The sequence below is a fragment of the Heteronotia binoei genome, chromosome 1 (genome assembly GCF_032191835.1).
Source record: "Heteronotia binoei isolate CCM8104 ecotype False Entrance Well chromosome 1, APGP_CSIRO_Hbin_v1, whole genome shotgun sequence".
Classification (NCBI taxonomy): domain Eukaryota; kingdom Metazoa; phylum Chordata; class Lepidosauria; order Squamata; family Gekkonidae; genus Heteronotia; species Heteronotia binoei.
This window is the reverse complement of record NC_083223.1, coordinates 54,037,575-54,058,244: the sequence shown is the minus strand read 5'-3', so window position 1 is coordinate 54,058,244 and position 20,670 is coordinate 54,037,575. Positions and strand designations below refer to the sequence as shown.

General features: G+C 40.6%; 1 protein-coding gene across 3 annotated transcripts in view; it reads left to right on the top strand.

Moving 5' to 3' along the window:
* Positions 1-20,670, top strand: part of SNTG2 (syntrophin gamma 2) — a 442,273-nt gene that overhangs the window by 212,987 nt on the left and 208,616 nt on the right. For all 3 annotated transcript variants that reach the window (XM_060234602.1, XM_060234592.1, XM_060234610.1), the window contains 2 exons: positions 6,109-6,152; positions 6,255-6,296. In XM_060234602.1, coding sequence (XP_060090585.1) covers positions 6,109-6,152; positions 6,255-6,296 — 86 coding nt within the window. The remainder of the gene's footprint in view (positions 1-6,108; positions 6,153-6,254; positions 6,297-20,670) is intronic.

Sequence of the window (20,670 nt, the reverse complement as noted above, 5' to 3'; positions counted from 1 at the left end):
TCACGAGCTCTTGCCAGTCAAATTGTACAGAATGTAGTTGTGTTCGTCAGAAGACAGGGAACAACTAGGAAACTAGGTTGCCAGATTTGACTCAAGAAATATCTGGGGACTTTGGGGGTGGATCCAGGAGACTTTGGAGGTGGAGCCAGGAACAAGGTTGTGACAAGCATGATTGAACTCCAAAGGGAGTTCTGGCAATCACATTTAAAGGGACTACACCCCTATTAAATGCTTTCCCTCCCTTTGGAATAATGAGGGATAGGGCACCTTCTCTTAGGGCTCATAGAATTGGACCCCCTGGTCCAATCTTTTGAAACTTGGGGAGTGTTTTGAGGAGAGGCACTAGATTCGGTGCTGAAAATTTGGTGCCTCTATCTCAGACACACACACACACAAGCCCCAAATACCCACGGATCAGTTCTCCATTATACCCTATGGGAATCAGTCTCCATAGGGTATAATGGAGCACCCAGCAGACATTTCCCACCAACCCCTGTTTTCTGATGCTCCTGAAGTGGGGAGAGGGCCTCCAGACTTTGAGAGCTTCATGTTCAGGCTGGATGGAGTTGACCTCACATAACTTTACCTTTTTTCCTTTTCTACCATTATGTATCCAATTGCATGATTACTTCCCACTTGACTGTCATTCATCTGGGTAACAGGTTTATGTGTGGATCACACCGTATAGGAGAAGTTGAATTACAGCAGCAACCTGCCTACTGTGCTTAGGCACAGGATTTAGAAGCAGTGGAACCCATCTGTGATTTCCATATTCAAATGTGTTTAAAAAGATAAAAGTAGTCCCCTGTGCAAGCACCAGTCATTTCCAACTCTGGGGTGACGTCGCATCACGTTTTTACAGCATACTTTTTTAACAGGTGGTTTGCCATTGCCTTCCCCAGTCATTTACACTCCCCAACCCCAGCAAGCTGGGTACTCATTCTACTGACCTCGGAAGGATGGAAGGCTGAGTCAACCTTGAGTTGGCTACCTGAAGCCAGCTTCCACCAGGATCGAATTCAGGTCATGAGCAGAGAGTTTGGACTACAGTACTGCAACTTTACCACTCTGCACCAAATGTTTACCAGAGCATTATAGGAAGATACCTGACCTAGCCTCAGATCGCAAAGCATGGAGGCACACCATCCACCAGGCTGTCTCTTCCTTTGAGAACGCACGCATAGCTGGTCTTGAGGACAAAAGGAGATTGAGGAAGAATCGCACTGCTACAGGACCAACCCTAAATCAGAGTTTTCCCTGCAGCCGCTGTGGCCGGACCTGCCTGTCCCACATTGGTCTTGTCAGCCACCAGCGAGCCTGCAGCAAACGTGGACTATTGCACCCTTCTTAAATCTTCGTTCGCGAAGCCAAGCCGAGAGAGAGAGAGAGAGAGATAGGAAGATACCATTAAGAAGCAACTTCCACATAGCATTGTGTGTCCAATTTAGTATTAAGTGTGGGGGGGAATTATTCAGCCAAATAAAAGATATAGCATGAATTAGGCTGAGATTAGAGTACACACGTTGGGTGTACAAAAACAGGAAGATACAATTTAATTTTTAGAAAGATTTAGACTGTCATAAGAAATGGTAAAATGTGATAATATTACATGTGATTTTAATTTGTTTCCTTGTGGTGAGCAGTGTTTTGAGTTATTTCTTACAAACCATATCATGAATTTCTAGTGTACATTAAAATTAAGTGATGATGACCAGCTCAAATGTAATCTGAATACAGTTAAGTCCACTGAATTTAGTTATATCTTGCATCTTCATGAGCCAAGATGGTGCTTTTTTGGGACACAGTTGTCAATAATGCAACATATTTTAGTCTTGTGCTGCTGCAGAATTTGCCCTTTGGCATGAAGTATCAATGCAATTGCCACATCTAAAAGATCCCACGTTGTTATTTGTTTTATTTAAAATTTCCAATATACAGATTTATCTGTCCTTTTTCAAAGACCAAAAATCGTATTGTGATGGTATGGGAGGAGGAAAAATTAGATTATAGCAGCAACCTACCTATTGTGCAGAGACACGGGATTAAGTATGTAAAAATCAGGGTTTCCATGTCAGCTTAATAGATGCACATAATCTTTTCACAAAGAGATCTAGGAGATTATTGTTGTTGTTATAGTTATTATTTATTCAATTTAATGGTTGCCCTATCCCAGCTTGATCTGGGCTATGTACAAAAAAGGCATAATACCATAAAACAAATATACAGAGCATTAAAATTTGTGTATAAATTAATAAAATCTAAAGAGGACTGAATTTTAAAAGTCCAAGGTGGCATCCCAATCCCAATTCTGGACTACCCGGCCACTTTTTGGGCAGGGGGAGAAGGAGCACAAGATCAGAGACTACAGGAAGGGAAAGAGAGAGGGTGCCAGCCATGGTAAAAATAAATTGCTGTCCTCAGCCAAAAGCCTAGTGGAACATCTCTGCCTTATAGGCCCTGTGGAATTGCATAAGATCCTGCAGGGTCCTTATGTTATTGGGTAGAGGTTGGGGGCAGGGCCTTTTTTGGCCAGACATTTCTAAGCCAGGGATTACAAGCAGGTTGCTATCTGCAGAGCATAAAGCCCTCCTGGGGACCTACCAGAGGAGATGATCCCACAGATGTGTTGGTCCAGATTGTTCAAGGCCTTAAAGGTCAACACGAAAACCTTGACCCTGCACTCCACTAGAAGCCATTGTAACCAGCATAGTTAAATGTGTGTGGTCTGTGACATTACTATCAGGACTCATGCCATCACATTCTGGAGTAGCTGGAGTTTCTAGGTCAGTCACAAGGGTAAGCCAGCAAAGACCAAGTTACAGTAGTCAAGTCTGGAGGTGACTGTAGCATAGATTACTGTGGCTAGGTCAGGGCATGACAAGAAAGGAGCCAGTTGTCAAGCTTTGTGAAGATGAAAAAATGCCAGCCTGGCAATATGGGTGACTTGAGCCTCTCTACTCACAGAGCATCCCATATTCATGCAGATTAGGGGTGCCCTGATATGTCTATTTTACTGCTCCTTTTATTGCTTCATTCTGTAATTTTTTAACCTAAGATACAAACATGCTTAAATTTTTTGCAATATTTTGTTTTAAATTGAGAGGTGAGGGATAGTGAGATTTGGCAAGGCAATTAAAAAAAAATAAAACATCAAGAAAAAGCACAAGGATCACAGCAGAAACTAAAAATATAAACTAAAAATATAAAATGCTCTGAGCCTAGGAAAACATGAAATGTCTGAGCATTGCAAGCTTCTTCCCCCACCCCAGGTCTACTCAGAGTGGCAGTGGCTCTCCAGTGTAATGCCCCCCTTTGGGTGTGGGTTTCCAGGTTAGAGTACTCACTAGGCACCCATTCTCAGGACCATTTATCAGAGACAAGCTGGCTCAAATCATCAACCATTTATTTGCAAGGAGACAACTCCATCAAGCAACAGCTTCAGCTAGCATACATAAACTAGAAAGTGAAAGCATTTGAGCTCCACTCTATTGAAATACATTGCAGCACTTCCATTCAGGTCTCTGGGTTCAGATGGACTTCTCTGGGACTGTAATAGCCCCCAGACTGAATTTTTTAATTATTTATTTATTACTTTAGATTTATAACCCACCCTCCCACAAATGGGCTCCAGGTGGGTAACAACAATCAATAGATATAATACATAGCTAAAACCAGTTCATAAATCAAAATTGTTAAAATTCATAAAATTAAAATTAAAAATGTTAAATACTGTATTACACGTGATGATTTTTAAATACTACAGATGGTGGTATCTGATTTCATTACCGCCTGAATATGCCCCCAGCTGGCATAAAACAGATGATAGATAGGCCATTTTTTCAAGGAGGCCACATATTAGTGAGGTGTCCACCACCTCAACCAAAGACCTGGTGGAACAGCTCTGTCTTGCAGTTCCTGCGGAGTAACAGAAGCATTGTGAGAACTGAATGACAGCCACCACAGTGGAATTCCATTTCCAGAGTGGAATTCCATTCTCAGAATGTTGCTGCTTGTTATGGGCTCTGATGAGGGGACTGGCCAAGCAGAGCCGACAGGGTTAATAGACCCAGTGGAGCCAACAGCTGGTCCCTCTCATGACTTGACTGATTCACCACAGCTGCCTGCAGCATTCTCAGCATGTGGCTCTACAGCTGATGAGGAATGATCACAGGCAGACACACATCCCAGTTCATCACCATGCCTTGCTCACATACGGGAAAGGCTCCGTCAGACTTAGCGATCCGACGGAAAGAGGCCAGAATGTGGGCAAGATATTCACTCAGCCCAGGGTTTTAGCAGATGCCAGGCTGGCCCCGCTGCTTGCTAACTGAAAACAGCAGCAGCAGGCTATATAAACTCCTGCTTCAAGCTGCATGCTCTGTGGAGGCAACAAGTCCATCCAGTGACTTGCAACCACTCCGGCTCCTGTTCCTTGGTTCTGTTCCTGCTCTGATTTCCTGGTTTCCTGACTCCTGGCTTGTATGACCCTGCTCTCAGACTGTGATTTGGATTTGGCTATTGGTTCCCTCAACACTCCTCTGGCTCTGACTCGAACTGAACTTGGACTTCCCCCTTGCCTGCACTCCAGCTCGTGACACTGCTACTCCCAGGGGCTGTCATTCCCCTGTGCACCCTGTCACTTCAGCTCTAGAACAGGTTCTATTGCTAGGGACCATCATTCTATTCTGGGGACTGTCATTCCAGTCCCAGAGCCCTGTTTCTATTGCTGGAAGCAGTCCCAGAGTAGTCTATCTGAGCACAGAAAATCTATTCCGCATTTTCTTTGCAATTTTGGAAGCCTGGAAGATCTTCCTGCTGAATCAGGCAAAGACAAGGCCAAGGGAGCTGGACACTTTGGCAGCCTTGAGCTTCAAAGGGTGAGGACAGGAAGCGGAGGTGGAGAAAAGGGCCACAGGATGGATTAAAGTCATGGGCAGGCTAGTTCCGTCCCATGGGCTGTAAATTTGACACCCCTACTCTAATGATTGGACGTCCTCGGAATTTATGTGGTAGTGGAGGAGTGCTTATTTGAAACCACTCCAACTTCAGAAGTTCTTTACTCCAGGGAAGGTAATATCATGTTGGTGGTATTTTCAAATAATATCTTCAGGTCATGTGCCTGCCTCCATATTGAGATTAGCCTTGTGTATAGTTTTTACTTGTGTCAGAACCAAGCATATGAACATATTTGGTTTTATGCCAATGGTTGTCCTGGATACTCATCACAATAGTTTCAGTTTCATAAATAATAGCAATTGTAATTAAGTGTATTTCCATGTGAATGCAGAGAAATATGAACTGAGGACACTGAACTGTAGATGGTGGTAGCAGCAACACACATGTGAACTAGGCCCTTAATAATCTAGTTTTTAGCTATTCTCTAAAACAGCAGTTTATGAAACACTGTCTGAAAATACTAGGTGAAACACAAATGTGTTCTGGGATATTCAAAATCTTGTATTCATTATTTTGTATTATTTAGGTTGGTCTGAATAAAAGATATACCACTGTACTGTTTAATGTAACAGAAGCCTTTTCAAAAAATAGTAAGAATAAAGATGGCACTTTGGTATGCATGCTGCTGGCAAGGTGACATTCTTGCTAATTTCATGTTGCCGAAACTTTATAAATTACTGGTGGAAATAATAAATTATGTGTCTCTATGTAATGAAGTGGATTCAAAGTTCATGCCAAATTGCTTTATTAAATTCTGTGCGCATCCCCTTTGATTATAGTAGTCTTTGCACATCTTTTCAGGAGGAAAGAACAAGAGACACAAAATTCCTATTTTACTGCCTTACCAAAGCTAATGAAAAATATGAATCACCGTTGTTCTATAATTTGATGAAATCCATCATTAGTGAGAAACGACACTTGTGTTCCATATTAAATAATCTTTTGTGACTGGAAAGTAGCTCTCTTAATTTCCTTAGAACTGGTACCAATCTATTTAACTTTACAGAATGATTGCTGTGCTACTGGCATTTTTACAAGAGAGGCAGTTTTAGAAATGATTGTTACAAGAACAGTACTTGAAACAATTGCTGTATTAAAATATGTCATAATTTTAAGTCTCTCAATTAATGTGATTCTTTTATAACTCTACAGCGGACCAATCTGGAATGTTATTTATAGGAGATGCAGTAATGCAGGTCAGTTTATTCTATATACTCGATTCAAGGTTCTCACTATTTTCCCATTCTTAAATTAAAGCCTGTTATTAACCTGATATTTCAAATGTAACTTTATTGTAGGTCAATGGCATAAATGTAGAAAATGCTACCCATGAAGAAGTGGTAAGTTCTGTATTTCCTGTCTCTCCTTTTTCCTTGTTGTGTTATTTCCTCTTTTGTTTGCTGCCTTTGTTTTTCTGACCTTGTGAATTTTTCAGTGCACTTCTCTGAATTACAAAAATGGGTTCAACTGCTTTTTCATATAGGCCTGGCCTATGCACTTGCTGTGCTGGCATTTTTCTTTAAGAAGTGAAGAAAGAGATTAGTCCCCATGTCTCTTACGCACCACACACGTTTTGTAACATGTGATGAAGATGCTGTGTGTGTTTGCTGTCTTCCTCCTCAAAAAAAGAAGCTGAATGGAAAGCGGCAATGTGTGAGAAACTGTTTCCCCTCCAAAACCAGCAGCATTGACCATAAAAACAATTAACCTTATCTTGCTTCCCCCTTTTTTAAAAAATGACTTTGGATCCAGAGTATTACATTTCTAAGGACAGGGAGAAGAGAGACAATATCTTCTTGTGTTAGTTTATTAGCCAACTTTGGCATATTTATGCACCTATGTTTGCATATATATGCAGTACATTATATATCAAAGAAAAGTGTGATGAGGTTCTCAGAGTTGGGTGAAGCCATTTAGATGTTAGATTACTGGAGATTGGAGAGGAATATCTGGACTTTAAATTAGAAATTTAAATTTGGATCATATACCATCTCAGCTATCAGCATGGGTTTTTTCATTCCTCTTTGTACTTCTTGACCTTATTTCCCTGTATATGTACATCCAAATATCTAAACAATACATTTACCATTTTTCTTCTGGTGCTGGACTTCTTTGAGCCCCCACTGCAAAGTACTGTCACACTTCAGGGCTGCATATATGACAGATCACCGAATACTGCAGCCTAGAAAAGGAAATATATGCCAAATACAGAGGACTGATTTTGAGCTGCAGCTCACATTTATGTGGTCTTTTAGAAAGAAAAGAAAGTGCAGCTAACACCCTTTACTGCTATGTATCTTACACCTCGCCTCTAAGTACTCTCATCTTTTTCTTATTCCCTCTTTTTTTGTTCCTAGAATAGTGTGACTTCACTTATAAGTTTAACATGGAAATGATATCATGCTGTCTCATCAACTGAGATTTTGGGGATAGGTTTTTCGCCTGCTGGCTGGTCAGAGTTGTGCCACCATAGCAGGAGACCTGACAACCCTATTAATACCCCAGATCCCACTTTGTTCGGTAATCATTATCCTTTAGTCAAAACCACCAACAAAACATTATCAGAGAGAAAGAATGAGAACACATTTTTGAAATCTTAATACTGTCGCTATCTTTCCTTCCACTTTCCTAGTTTTTGTTCTCTGCATTACTCAGTGTTACAGTAAAAATACACAGGAGCCCTGTGACACCTAAAAAATCAACAGATTTATGTAATAGAATCCCCTTTATTAGATGTGTTGACAGTATTAGCTCTTGAGATAAATTATCCATTTATTCTTTTTAGGGCAAGTTGTGTTTGTTTCTCTTTCTCTTATTTTCTTCTTTTTATTTATCACTTTCATCTCTTCCTCTGCTTTTATTAATTGATAATGGTAACAACCATTTATTTTTAAGATCTATTCAGGTAATGAAAGTTATTAAATGTGTTTGTGTGTGTTGTGGGAAAGGGACTTTTTGATTTATTGCAGATTAGTTATTTCTGTAAAATCCCTTATCTCTTTATCAGCTAAATCTGTACTGGTATGTAAGCAGCACTTAACTCTGAAATTAACCTGAGTAATTCCCTGGCTAAATTCATCCTGCTAGTTAATACCTTTCCCAAATGTGCTTTATTCCTGTAGCCTGGATATTAATCACCTCTACCAGCATGTCCCAAGATCAGCTTTTAGTTGTAAGTCCACTGACATGTCTTACCACATAGTCATTTATTGTCTCCATCCCCTTGGTTAGTTCTTGTGGATAATAACACCCTTGCCTCTTGTCTCAGAGAACCTTCTAGGGAAGATATTGTGGCATCTGCTTTGCATATAGAAAAACCCAAATTCAACCCCCAGGATCTCTGGTGAAAGGAATCAGACAGTTTGTGAATAATATAGCTCTCTGCCAGCCGGAGTAGACAAGACTACATTTGATGGACCAATGGTCTGACTCAGCATAAGATACCTTCATGTGCAGCAGTTGTGCCAAAACAATCACTCAGTTAAGTGGTCACTTGAGTTCCATGGACAGGAAGAATGGTTTAGGACACAGTAAAACCCATATGTATCCAGAATGAAATACCTACTGCTGTGGAAATACTGTTACTGGGTTATGGTTAGTACTTTGCCTGATCCATGTGCCATCCCAGTTGGATCAGGGAAATTACAGTTAAATTTCAGGGCTGCATATATGACAGATCACCTAATACTGCAGCCTAGAAAAGGAAATACATGCCAAATGCAGAGGATACAATGGCACTTTAATTGTTTGAAATGTTTATAAACCATGTTCTACTTATTTGTGTCCAAAGCAGTGAAGAATTTCTAAAAATATAAAGGTATAAAGTACAATACAATATAAATATATTAAAAAATAAACAGCACCAAAAACACCAAATAGAACTAAGTTAATGAAAAACAGTGTCAGTAAAACAATAAAACACAGAATATAATGCTAAATTATAAAATAATTGTTCAAAATGCTGAAACAAATCCATATCATGGAATTGCTATGACATGCTATCCATATCATGGAATTGCAGTCTGTCTTGTGCTTTCTTTTGACTTGTGCCTTACTCCTCTGAATTGCAGTAAAGTATACTGACATGTAAAAAGTTGACAGTGTATTCTCTATAGCTGATGGATGACTTCATGACTAAGATTGCTTCAAGCCCACTTACTGAAAAGGAATGACTGTTTGCTTTTAGGGGCTATGCTGCCGCTAAATAGACCATAGCTCCCAAGGTGGTAGCAAAAGTTGAATTATATGATGGGGTTGGGAATTGCAGGTTGATAGGAAAGAGAATAATGCCTTTCTATATACCACTCTTGTCACAGTCCAGGTCTAAATCCATAATTATGCTCAACTTCTGATTATTTCTTTATAAGATCCCAAAGATCAGGAGAAAGATTGGTTTGGATAGACAACAAAAATTCCTGAGAAGTAAGAAGATTATGGAAAATCATGTCAATGTGGTTTACTAACAGGTTACACATTAGGAGGTCAAAGCACAGGTCAGACACATGAAGTAGCAACCCAAAGCATAGAGAAAAAAGCAACGTAAACCTAAGCAGGAAGGCAAGACCTGATGCAAATTTCTCATCAGCAGTTCTGGAATAGCAGGTGAAGGATGTGGCTTTTGACAATGGAACTGTGTCCCAGTTATAGGAGTGATAGTAGTGGCATTATTATAGGGCTGGGTTTTTCTTGCTTATTTACTTCCAAATCATTTTTAAGCAGTAAGTCTATATCACAGCTTGAAGAAACCCTTGGGAGAGATAAGTTGGTCTTGAAAGACTGGAGTCTCATGGAGATTGTCTTCTGCTGAAGCTGAGAAGAAGGAAGTGACAGGCTGCCTTTGTCTCTTCAACATAAAAGTAGCTGAGAGCTCATGCCTGTGGGCTATCAGTGTGTGTTGGCAGCATGAGAGAGCTTTCCGTCCTTAGTGATGTTATGACTTGGGGAGAGTAGTTTTTGGTAACCTGATGTTATCAGAGTTCTTCCTTTCCACCCTAAAGGGCCTCAACCCTGTTTATGTATCTATTGTGATATACAGCCAGTTCTAAACATAAAACATTTTTTTTCCAATCCTAAACTGAAATTTCTGGGACAGAATTCCAGTGTGAAGCATCTCCCTTAGACTGGTGCTAGGAACATGAAGCCTTAAATTGGTAGCAAAACACAAGGTAGAGGCTGGACTCAGATTCATGCCTTCCACATGGAACCATCACTCTAACTGCTGAGAACAAGGTGCAAAGGGGAAATGGCATAAGGCATTAGGCATTCCCTGGGAGCCCTGATATCACCACCAGCCATGTGAAGCCAAACATTAGACAGCTCCTGGTTCAGTTCTCACTATGAAGAGCCCTGAGGCGGGCTAGCTGTAGACAGCTGATGTTTTGCCCCTGCATATAGCATCACAGGGAACAGGATAGCACTGCTGATGGATGATGCCCCAAATAATCATTGTTTTGGCTGACTCACCCTTTTGCATTGCCTCTCTCCCAGGATCAAATTGCCTGTCACTACCATAAGAACATAAGAGAAGCTGTGTTGGATCAGGCCAATGGCCCATCCAGGCCAACTTATAGTGTGGCTAATAGCCACTGATGGACCTCTGCTCCATATTTTTATCCAATCCCCTCTTGAAGCTGGCTATGCTTGTAGCCTCCTATGGCAGTGAATTCCACATGTTAATCACCCTTTGAGTGAAGAAGCACTTCCTTTTATCAATTTTAACCTGATTTCTCAGCAATTTCATTGAATGCCCACGAGTTCTTGTATTGTGAGAAAGGGAGAAAAGTACTTCTTTCTCTACTTTCTCCATCCCATGCATAATCTTGTAAACCTCTATCATGTCACCCCGCAGTCGACGTTTCTCCAAGCTAAAGAGCCCCAAGCGTTTCAACCTTTCTTCATAGGGAAAGTGTTCCAAACCTTTAATCATTCTAGTTGCCCTTTTCTGGATTTTTTCCAATGCTATAATATCCTTTTTGAGGTGCGGTGACCAGAATTGTACACAGTATTCCAAATGAGACTGCACCATCGATTTATACAGGGGCATTATGATACTGGCTGATTTGTTTTGTTTAATCTCCAAAGTGCCCCAGCTCCCCTTCAACCCCTAGTATCCCAGTCCTACTTCTATCAAACAACATGGCTTACCAGACACCAGCAGTGCACTGAGAGCGTGTGTGATGTAGAAACCTGTGTGATGTAGAAACCAGCAAGAGCGTACACCCCCTTGAATCACTATCTCAAAGTCCTCCATGTTATTTACACACTGTAATCAGGGGAGGTTGGGAATAAGAAGGGGTCTCCACATGCCAGGCTGTCTTCTCCCTCCAGGGGTGCGGTCAGACGTCCAAAAAACCCCGCTACAGGCATGAGTTGAGCCCGCAGGCATGTCGGATTTTACCCGGACGTTCACACGTCCGCATCTGTGAAGTGTGCTTAGCCCGTGCCCGTCCCACGCTGATGCGCCTTGCTCGCGGATTAATTTGCTAGTGCTTTTAATCCGGAACAAGACGCTCCCTGAGCGCTTCCTGAGCGCTCTGCAGCATCTGAACCGGCAATCGTTGCTCAGTCGCAGCAGCGCTTCCTGCTTCCAGCTTCCCGCCATGCATATCACTGCGCCATCGAAGGAAGGAATCTGGGGCGTGCGAAGGATCCAGATAGCCTTAAGGCAGTCTCTCAGAAAGCAACGCACAAAGCAGCATGGCTGAGAGCCATGGCATTTGTTTTTTTTTGTTTCCCCCGCTGGTCTATCGATATATCGACATATCGATGCATCGAAATGGAATGTGATGTCCCGTGCGCGGTATCAAATGCCATGGGAAAGAAGGAAAGCGGCTGCGACCCCTCATTGTTACGATACCAGACCAGGGGGGGGGAATGAATGGTTGCCAGGGCGCCTGGAGAACTGAGCTCGCACACGTCTGGCCAGAGTGCCTGCTAGCACAATGAGTGTCTTGCCGTAGTTGCGGGGGCCAGCCGTGGAACGGAAGAGACTGCGCCGCCAAGGAGCTATCCAGGCGATTGGTTCTGAACTTCATCTCATCTTAGTAGAAGGCTCACGTATACACCAATGTCACCTTTAGCGTTCAAACAACAGTCTTCCCCATGAACGGATTGCCACTATTTGAAAATAGGCCAGTGCAAACACAAACGCGCATGCGCTCAAACGAATCCAAAAAAGCTGTTCGCGCCCAGCACTGCGCCTGCGCTAATGCTGGTTGCCGCCTTATGAAAGTAGTTCCGGTAGGGCGCTGTGTGATCGAGCAATGATGGGATCAACATGGGATAGCATCGGAACTCCACGCTGTCTGATCAGGGAGCTGGATGCAACGGATTATTTGAGAGACGCGTTAAAGACGCTTTAAAGATGGATTTAATGTAAGTGTGACCGCACCCCAGGACTGCCAAAAGCCACCACAGTCCTCTGGATGAAGATTTCATCTCCCCCTTCCCCCAGTTGGAGCAACCTGGGAAACTAAGTCCAACTCTGTGTAGACTCAAGGTGGATTAAGTTCTGCTGGAAGAGTCACAGTAGAATAACTTGAAGACTGAACTGATGGGAACAATCACTTTTCTGACAAACTTGAGTGTTTGATACATTTAGATATACTTCAGATATGACTAGACATAATTGAGAAATTCATCAGTTTTGTAGTCGAAGATGCACTCTAGTTGTCACGTTGACATTAAAAGTGATGCCAAAATTGATTTCAGTTAGATTTATCTCTTGACTGGGATGCACCTCTTTTTTTTTTGTAAAGGCCATCATTTATTTGATGCTAATCAAGCCTAATCAATGTTTGGTTAATTGTTAAAGGAATCCTTCCAAAAGTATCTGTGCAATAAAACCTATATGTTATTTTTGCAACAAGGAGACATATGAAATCTCATGAGTTCTGGTACAGTCATTGGACATTTAGCAACATGTTAGTCTCTTTTTTCCTCATTTCGACCTATGATACAATGTATTAGTTCTGATAGCATTTTTTTTTCCTTTTGCTGGACATTACTTGCTCCAGCTGTCATGCTTAACTTTACTCTAGTTGTAACTAGCAGCATCTGTCCACAGCTGTCATGGAGCTTCTTAAAACTTAATATCTACAATAAGGAGATATCAACAACTGTAACATCCATTATCCAGAGCCTGTATAAATCCATGCAGGTTTTATGTTACATCTACATTTTGTATCTTCTTTAGTTGCCATCAGGGAAACAGTGGATAGCTTCACAATAGTACAAGCGGCATCTGTTCTTCAGCAAGCTGGTCAAAATTTTTGAGCTCTGTCCTCTACTATGGTAATGTCCTTGCTACAGGAAAGTGCTATGTTGCACCAGCTTTCCTTTGAATGCTATAGGTTAAATAGTCGCTATTTCTACTACAGGGTTCGCCACACCACATTCCTTCTTTCCCCCCAGCAACGTAGACCAGGGTGCTTGTCTGTGCTTGTGCAAAAAAGTAAATAGTAGACATCAGATCCAGAATTGTTTGCTGCAAATGAGAAGGTCTGGGATAGGTTTCCAGTGTAAAGCATAAAGCATCTCCCTTAGACTGGTGCTGAAAACATGAAACCCAATATTAACGATTTGCTATGTCTTTGCCACAGCTTATAGAATGTGTGCATTACTTATTCTGTTGTGTGTGAAAGTTAAATGTGTTTCTTTCTTGAAACATATTTGTTTTGTGTTTATATTGAGGGCATAGTGATGAAAAATTTTGATAGTTCACCTATGTAGTTTCAGTTGGATTGTTATGCTTGCAGCCTGCAGCAACACTGCTAGGCTGCATGTGGCTTTGCCCCCTTTGGAGGGAAGAGTGGATAGTCGGCCCGTTTGGGCACATATTTCAGGGGGTGGGGCCAGGCCGTCATAACGGCCAGACCTTCACTCCCTGCAGAAGTCCCGGAGAAGATCGGCCCTCCCACCCGCCCTGTTTGCTATGTAAGCGGTTGCTGGTTGCCTCATTTGGGGGGGCCGGGTAGGAATTTTTTACTCCTCAACTGATTGGCAGTTGCTGGGGTGTGTTTTTTGCCTACCCTACATAGCAGAGCAGTGGATTGTGGATTTGGTTATCGGGAGGTGCTGTTAAATAGGTGGTTACTTTAGTTGGCAGGTTTTTAGGGGTTTAGGGTACTATGCGGCTAGGGGAGGACCATGAAGCATCCCCCTTTTGGGGAATTAGGGGTCTGGCATGATCAACCCTGCGATTTGGTGACCCGGAGTGGGGAGAATGCAGACCATCCTGGAGGCTCGACTAGAGGGTGCCTTCCATTGAGACGTGCGCCTGGTGGTTGGACCCTCTGGGTCATGTCTCCCTGCTGGGCCAGCCTGGCGGGAACTGTGTCACACAGCTCTGGCTGGGGACTGGGTCTCTCGCCTGCAAATGGCAGGGGAGCGGTCTGTTGAGATCCCTAGCCCTGACCAGGCTGCAGTTTGGGTGCCCTTGACGTTTATTATGATGATTAATAAAGTGGCCCATTATTTATACCAATGCATTGTGTCCGACTTGGGGGGCAAACACATACGTTGTTGAGAGAAAGATATTAAGAATTCTGTGCTTCATAGTAAAGAGAACATCAAGAAGACAAGAGGCACATGCTGAGAGTTAAGCAAGCTGAAAGTTTCAATAGAGTGATATTTCATATATTTTCCAGCCAAATTGCTTCTTCGTTGCTAGTTTGTGAGCGCACTTCAGAAAATGAAAATACTCAAAGTAGATTGGGAAGTTTGTGAATGTCCTTATATTGAAAGTGACACTTTATTGTAGGGGTACCTTTACTGAGTTTTATAGCTTAACTGTCTGGTGCATTTTGCCATTTAAACAGAGTTGTTTTTGCCCCTGAAGGATGAATTGTGATGTGAACAAAACATTTTATGTGAAGTTATTGTCAACATCACATCAAGCTCTTGTATGCAGAGCAAGTCTACAATCCAAAGGGAAAAGTATGATCTCATACAGAATAAACAAGCACTGCACTCCAGTCAAATTCACTGAATGCTGAATACAGATCTTAAATACTTCAGGGGGAAAGAAAGAGAGTAAGCAAGAGTTTGGACTTTACTGTTATCCATTAGTGTCATATAAAATAATCAATTCTAAATATACAATTCTCTTATTTCCATATTGACAAGTAAACTATCTTCTCCTTGAGTGCTGAGGACTCCATTTAAAAATGACATTATCATTCAAGTTAAGAGGAGCTGGCGGATTTGTCTAAGCTGAGGAAGTCCTTGGCTTGCTTATCTACATTTTGGACCATTTGATTCTTTTATAACCAGAAACACGACTTTGTTTTGCATCAGATTTTTCAGTTAAGTGAAATGTTAGATAATGAATATTTAATGCTATAGTGATTGACCAATGGCTGCCATCTTAGTGGATCCCAACTCTTAAGCAGTACTCATAAATGAATAAAAAAACTGCACACTTTCTGTTGAAGCTTTCAGGCTGAGTAAGGAAACGAAGAAAATGTGAAAACTTGCAGTTTTTATCTCTATGCTAGGTACTTCCTAAATGACGTTTATTTTAGGACAGGCTAGCTTTACTTGAACTTGTAGTTCATCATTGCTTTAGATCGCCTATGAAAGTTTAGTTGATCGTTGCTTATGCCCATCCAAAGAGCTGCCCAAAAGGAAACAGAGCATTATTCCCCATCTTCTCTGTCTTTCTCCTCCCTCCTTTGGGGTGACCTTCCTGTCCCAAAGGAAGTGTTTTCCTTCTGTTGCTTGAATCTTGCCAGATTTGTGGTTCTAGGTGTGACTTCCTAGCAGGATATAAGGTAGTAAGCTATCACCATAACTAAGAGCTTGAATTCACTGTGCTGTGCGCTCAATGGCTCCTGAGTTATAACCAGCAGTTACAATAACTGAAGTCTTTGGGTGAATTTTTTGGGTGGCGGGCATTTCTTCACAGGGCATATTGAGAATTTTAAAAATCACTTTATTCAAAAATGAAATATGAATCTTGTGGTTAGCAGTGCTCAAACCTTACAACCATGTGTTTACTTTTAATGTTCCATGAGGATATAGTCTGTATTTGTTTTACAGACAACCTCTATGGTCATTTGTTGTGGTTCCAAGTAAAAATAAGAGTTCTGTTTAAAATGCTGCTCACAGCATAAGATTCATGACAAAAGAAAAGGCCAAGCAAAAAAAAGTATTACCTTTTCAGCCTTATAGTACCATCAAGAGAGTTTCCAGATACAAACCTTTAAATAAATAAATGTATTTCCAAATAGCTATTTAATGTTCCATGCCAAATACTCTTAGGAATATGTCACCTCCACTTCCTTTCCAGCTTCTTCAGCAAGTGCCTTAAGGCTTTAAAAATGCCCCCTTTTATGATCTGGCCTATGAAAATTTACTTTTAAGAGTCCAGCCAAAACCATATGTTTTGTTTTGTTAATACATTTCTATTTGGTTTACAGGGATCTCATAAGCTCTCCATATTGATTGGTTAATTGAAATGGTAATATAAATTCAAAGCATCTATTGGGATTGGCTGGTGGAATGCCATTTCCTACAACATGCCACTTAAATTATGCTTTAGTTTGATTATTTCACATAGCCTGCTAGGACACCCTTTTAGTGTCTTTGTTGAAACAAGGAGATTACTGTGTTTATGGAATTCACAAGTTGTTGTCAGCACAAAATACCTAGAATACAGAATTGCTGAGACAGAGGATTTCATTCCTGTATGTGGATATCCTCCTACTTCTTTTTTTTTAAATAGCCGTGGATCTTTTTTTCCCTTTTATAAATATTTAGAACTTTTAAAATAGTGAGTCAAGTTAGCTTAGTTTTGTTATTTTAAATAGTCAGCTTGCTTTTAGAGTATGATAATGATGCAGATATTATCCAAAATTCTGCTCTGTTAATCATAAATCATTATTTAACAGACAACTTTTCCTCCAGTTTATCAGCCAGTGATTTTACTAGCAAACCATGAACTTTGTGGTATTTACTTCATTTATATTGCAACTTTCTGGGTGCGATTCAAGGCAGACTACAAAATGTAAAAATCATTTCAAACGAAGCACAACAACTTCCAATAAACAATGTAGTAGGGCTATAGGACTGCAGAACTGGGAGGGGAAACTGCAACAAAAAACCTGACTAAGACAATGAAAACTGTGAGCCATGATGTTCTGTGCCAGCTGGAGTTTCAGAATTGTTTTCAAGGGTAGACTTGTGTACAGTGCATTATGATAGTTTAGTCCAGGGATCCTTGACATGGTGCCCATGGGCACCATGATGCCCACCTACGTGTTTTCTGCACCCACCAAGTATTTTTAGGTAGGGCCAGGTAGGGTTTCTGCCTAGCAAGTTTTTTGATTGACTATTGGAGATTTGATTGGCTGCACAGATTTTTAAAATGTTGCATTGATAGCAGCTGCCACCACAGAACAAGAATCAGCACTGTATTACTGAAGCTATCATGGCAATCATTTTGAGGCTGGCTCTCATTCCTGTGGCAGCCATTTTGTGGCAACCATCTTCTTACTGTGTTGACCATGGTGTGCCATAACTCCAAATATTCCCATAGGCTCAGAAAAGTTTGGGACCCATGGTCTATGCTTTCACATGCTCCCCTGATAGAACAGAAGGCCTGTATGAACCATACAGTCCTATACATGGAATACAAGAGTTATAAATATTAAGTAATATTTATTAATGGTTCCCTTGGTCAAAAGGTAGCACCAAGATTGCATGTAGCGTGACTTCAATTATTTGCTATGTCTCACAGTAAAGAATTGGAAGTTAGGAATGTGCTTGATTTCTGGAAAAAAAAATCAAATCACTCTATAAAACTTCCTCAGAATGGTTCAGAAAGCCAATATAGTGTGTAGTTACAGTGTTGGACTGGGATCTGGGAAACCTAGATTCACTTCTCCACTCCACCATGGAAACTTGCTGGGTGACCATAGGCAAATCATACACTTACCTACCTTACAGAATTGTTGCGAAGATAAAATGGAGGAAACAGAGCAATGTAAGCTGCCTTAGGTCCCCACTGGTGAGAAAGATGAGGTATAAATGAATGAATGAATTGTCAAAATGCTGCAATCCATTAAAATGGAGGATAGTATTATTAATGTGCAAGCTTGTGCTGCATGAATTTGAAGGGAAAAAAATGTCCTGTGCATGGAAATCATTATGCTGCCCCTTTCATATCTCACCAAAAGGCATCCTTAGAACAACTGCTTCCTTTCCTGTAGCAAGTGTATTTTAGCCCATGTTAAAATCACATATGAGAATTCTTTTTTAAAAAAAATGCATGAACAAGGTAATATTAATTTAAACTGAAATGGAACAAGAAGCACAAATAATTGTTCAATACAATGGGCAGTTAAATTACTGAATATAGTGAATACATGCCAGAGATAATTAAGAATATTTGAATCCCAATGGGATAATAGCACACAATGCTCATGCCTGAGGAAATTTGAATTACTTGTTGCTTGTGCCCATTGTCTTATTTAAAGAATAACTTGGATAATCCAGCACAAGTTCATATTAGATGTTCTCAATTGTTCTATGTTAAGACTTTTTGTGTTTTTCAACAGGATGGCTGAACCATTACAGTTTTAACACACAACTTCATGTTTCAAGATTTATGCTGTATCAGATGAAATAATTCCAAGGACATTATAAAGGAAAATAATCCAACATTTAGATTTGTCATAAATGCTTGGATAAATTTATCACTTGGCAAAAAAGCCAACACATTGTGCACATTAATGACAACTTAGAATTGTCTGCGTTGTCATTTCATAGCTCAGTTTGCGGGAAATTAATCAAGATTTTTCAGAAATGATATCTTCTCAAACCAATGTGTTTTATCAGGAGTAATTTTCTCATGTAACAGTCTTCAGGCATGTGACGCTTACAATGTCTAAAAAGACTAGAAAACTATATATTTAGCCTCTGTGCATAAGTTTACAGTGATCACTTCACTCAGGTGTAATTCGTTAACTGTCAGATAAGAAGGTCCACAATGCAATAAAAAAAATCTATGCGGTCGAGGAAATTCTTGAAATACAGACAGAATAAATTAATATTTTGGCTTGTTATTTAGGACCAATGTTGACCTGTATCACAAATCACTTCCACTACTGAAGAGGGGACCTTGGGAAATTGATAAGAACAAGGGAAAGTAACAAAGAATAGTGCCAGTGTAGGGTTTCCCCTTTGCCAGCTCCAGGTTGGGAAATTCCTAGAAATTTGGGAATGGAGCCTCAGAAGGACAGGGGCCTCAGTGGGATACAGTGTCATAGAGTATACCCTCCAAAGCAAAGGGGAACAGATATGTGTAGTTGGGAGAGGAGCTGTAATTCGAGGAGATCCCCAGTCCGTGCCTGGCATCCTTGACCCAGTGAGTTGGGTCACACAGAAATATCTGGTCGCACATGAGCTCTTGCAGAAGTGGAAACACAAGAAAGTCATTGCAAGTAGCCCTTGCACAAAGTCAGCTTGACTGTATCCCAACTGGCAGTTCTGCTTGTGTTGGCCATAATATAAGGTATATTTCAGCAACCTCCTATGAAAATGACCTCCTTCAGCAAAATCATATCACACTTTCAGACTGAATGGTAATGACTGCATCTACTAGCCTTTTCAGTTTAGATTTCTGTACACAGCAACACTGATCAGAAATGGAAAAAAAAAATAAGCATTTGATCTTAAGCTCTTCAGCAATGTCTTACATAACCACAACAGCATTGAGTAAAGCTTTTCTCTGACTATTTCATGGCAGAATCCAACCAAATGTATGAAACACCTTTTATTTCTCCTTTATGAGTTCTATAGTTCAAGCTTTATTATCCAGCAAATATCCAGAAAACTCAACAACTAACATCTAGGTTAACCAGATTGGCTTGTATGATCACTGGATGGGGACAAGAGACAACGAGCTATGGTGACAGCTGGAAAAATGAAGCCATCAGGACCACTAGGAAGTAAGGGTGTGCCACCAGCAGAGACAGAGTCACTTGATGAATGAAATAATACAGTAGCCATTTGGCATAGGAGGGGACTAAAGTGGGAGTGTGGCTGGGAGGAAATCTCAGACCACATGCTCATACTGTAAACCTTGAGTGACTATCACGTTTCATTAACTGGCAAGCAATCCCCAGATAACAGGAATGCCAGTAACAAAGCTTGTGCTATATTATTATGCTAGTACATTCCTTCACTACCCAGAAGTTGTCTAATTAGTGAGTTACAATTTTGACCTTAGTCTTTTGTGATGTATGTTTGCCTTTACACATCCTGGCTCCCCCCCCCCTCTTTTTTTTTTTCTTTTGGTGATGTTAACTTTCAATGTTGACTTTTCTCAAGCCACCTACCAGGAACATATTTCTCTGTACCACTTTAAACAGATGTTTAAACAGATTAACAGATTTACCACTTTAAACTGATTAACATATCTTTCTTTGCTAGGCATTAAATATTTTTCTCATTTTCTAATGTAAAATCAGAAGCATCAATTAGTTTTTTGAATTGCTTGGAAATCTTATTAATTCTAATGTCACAATGAGTTGCCTCATCAGTCTTTAAATCTGCAAAAACATTTTTTCTGGAGTGCAATTTAATGTGGCTAAATATCAGAAAAATTGATATTAACTGGTTTATATGTTTTTTAAATAGTGTGTTGTTACATAATTAATTGTATGATGGTAGAGGGTGCGATGGTACAATACTATAAACACAGAATTACAT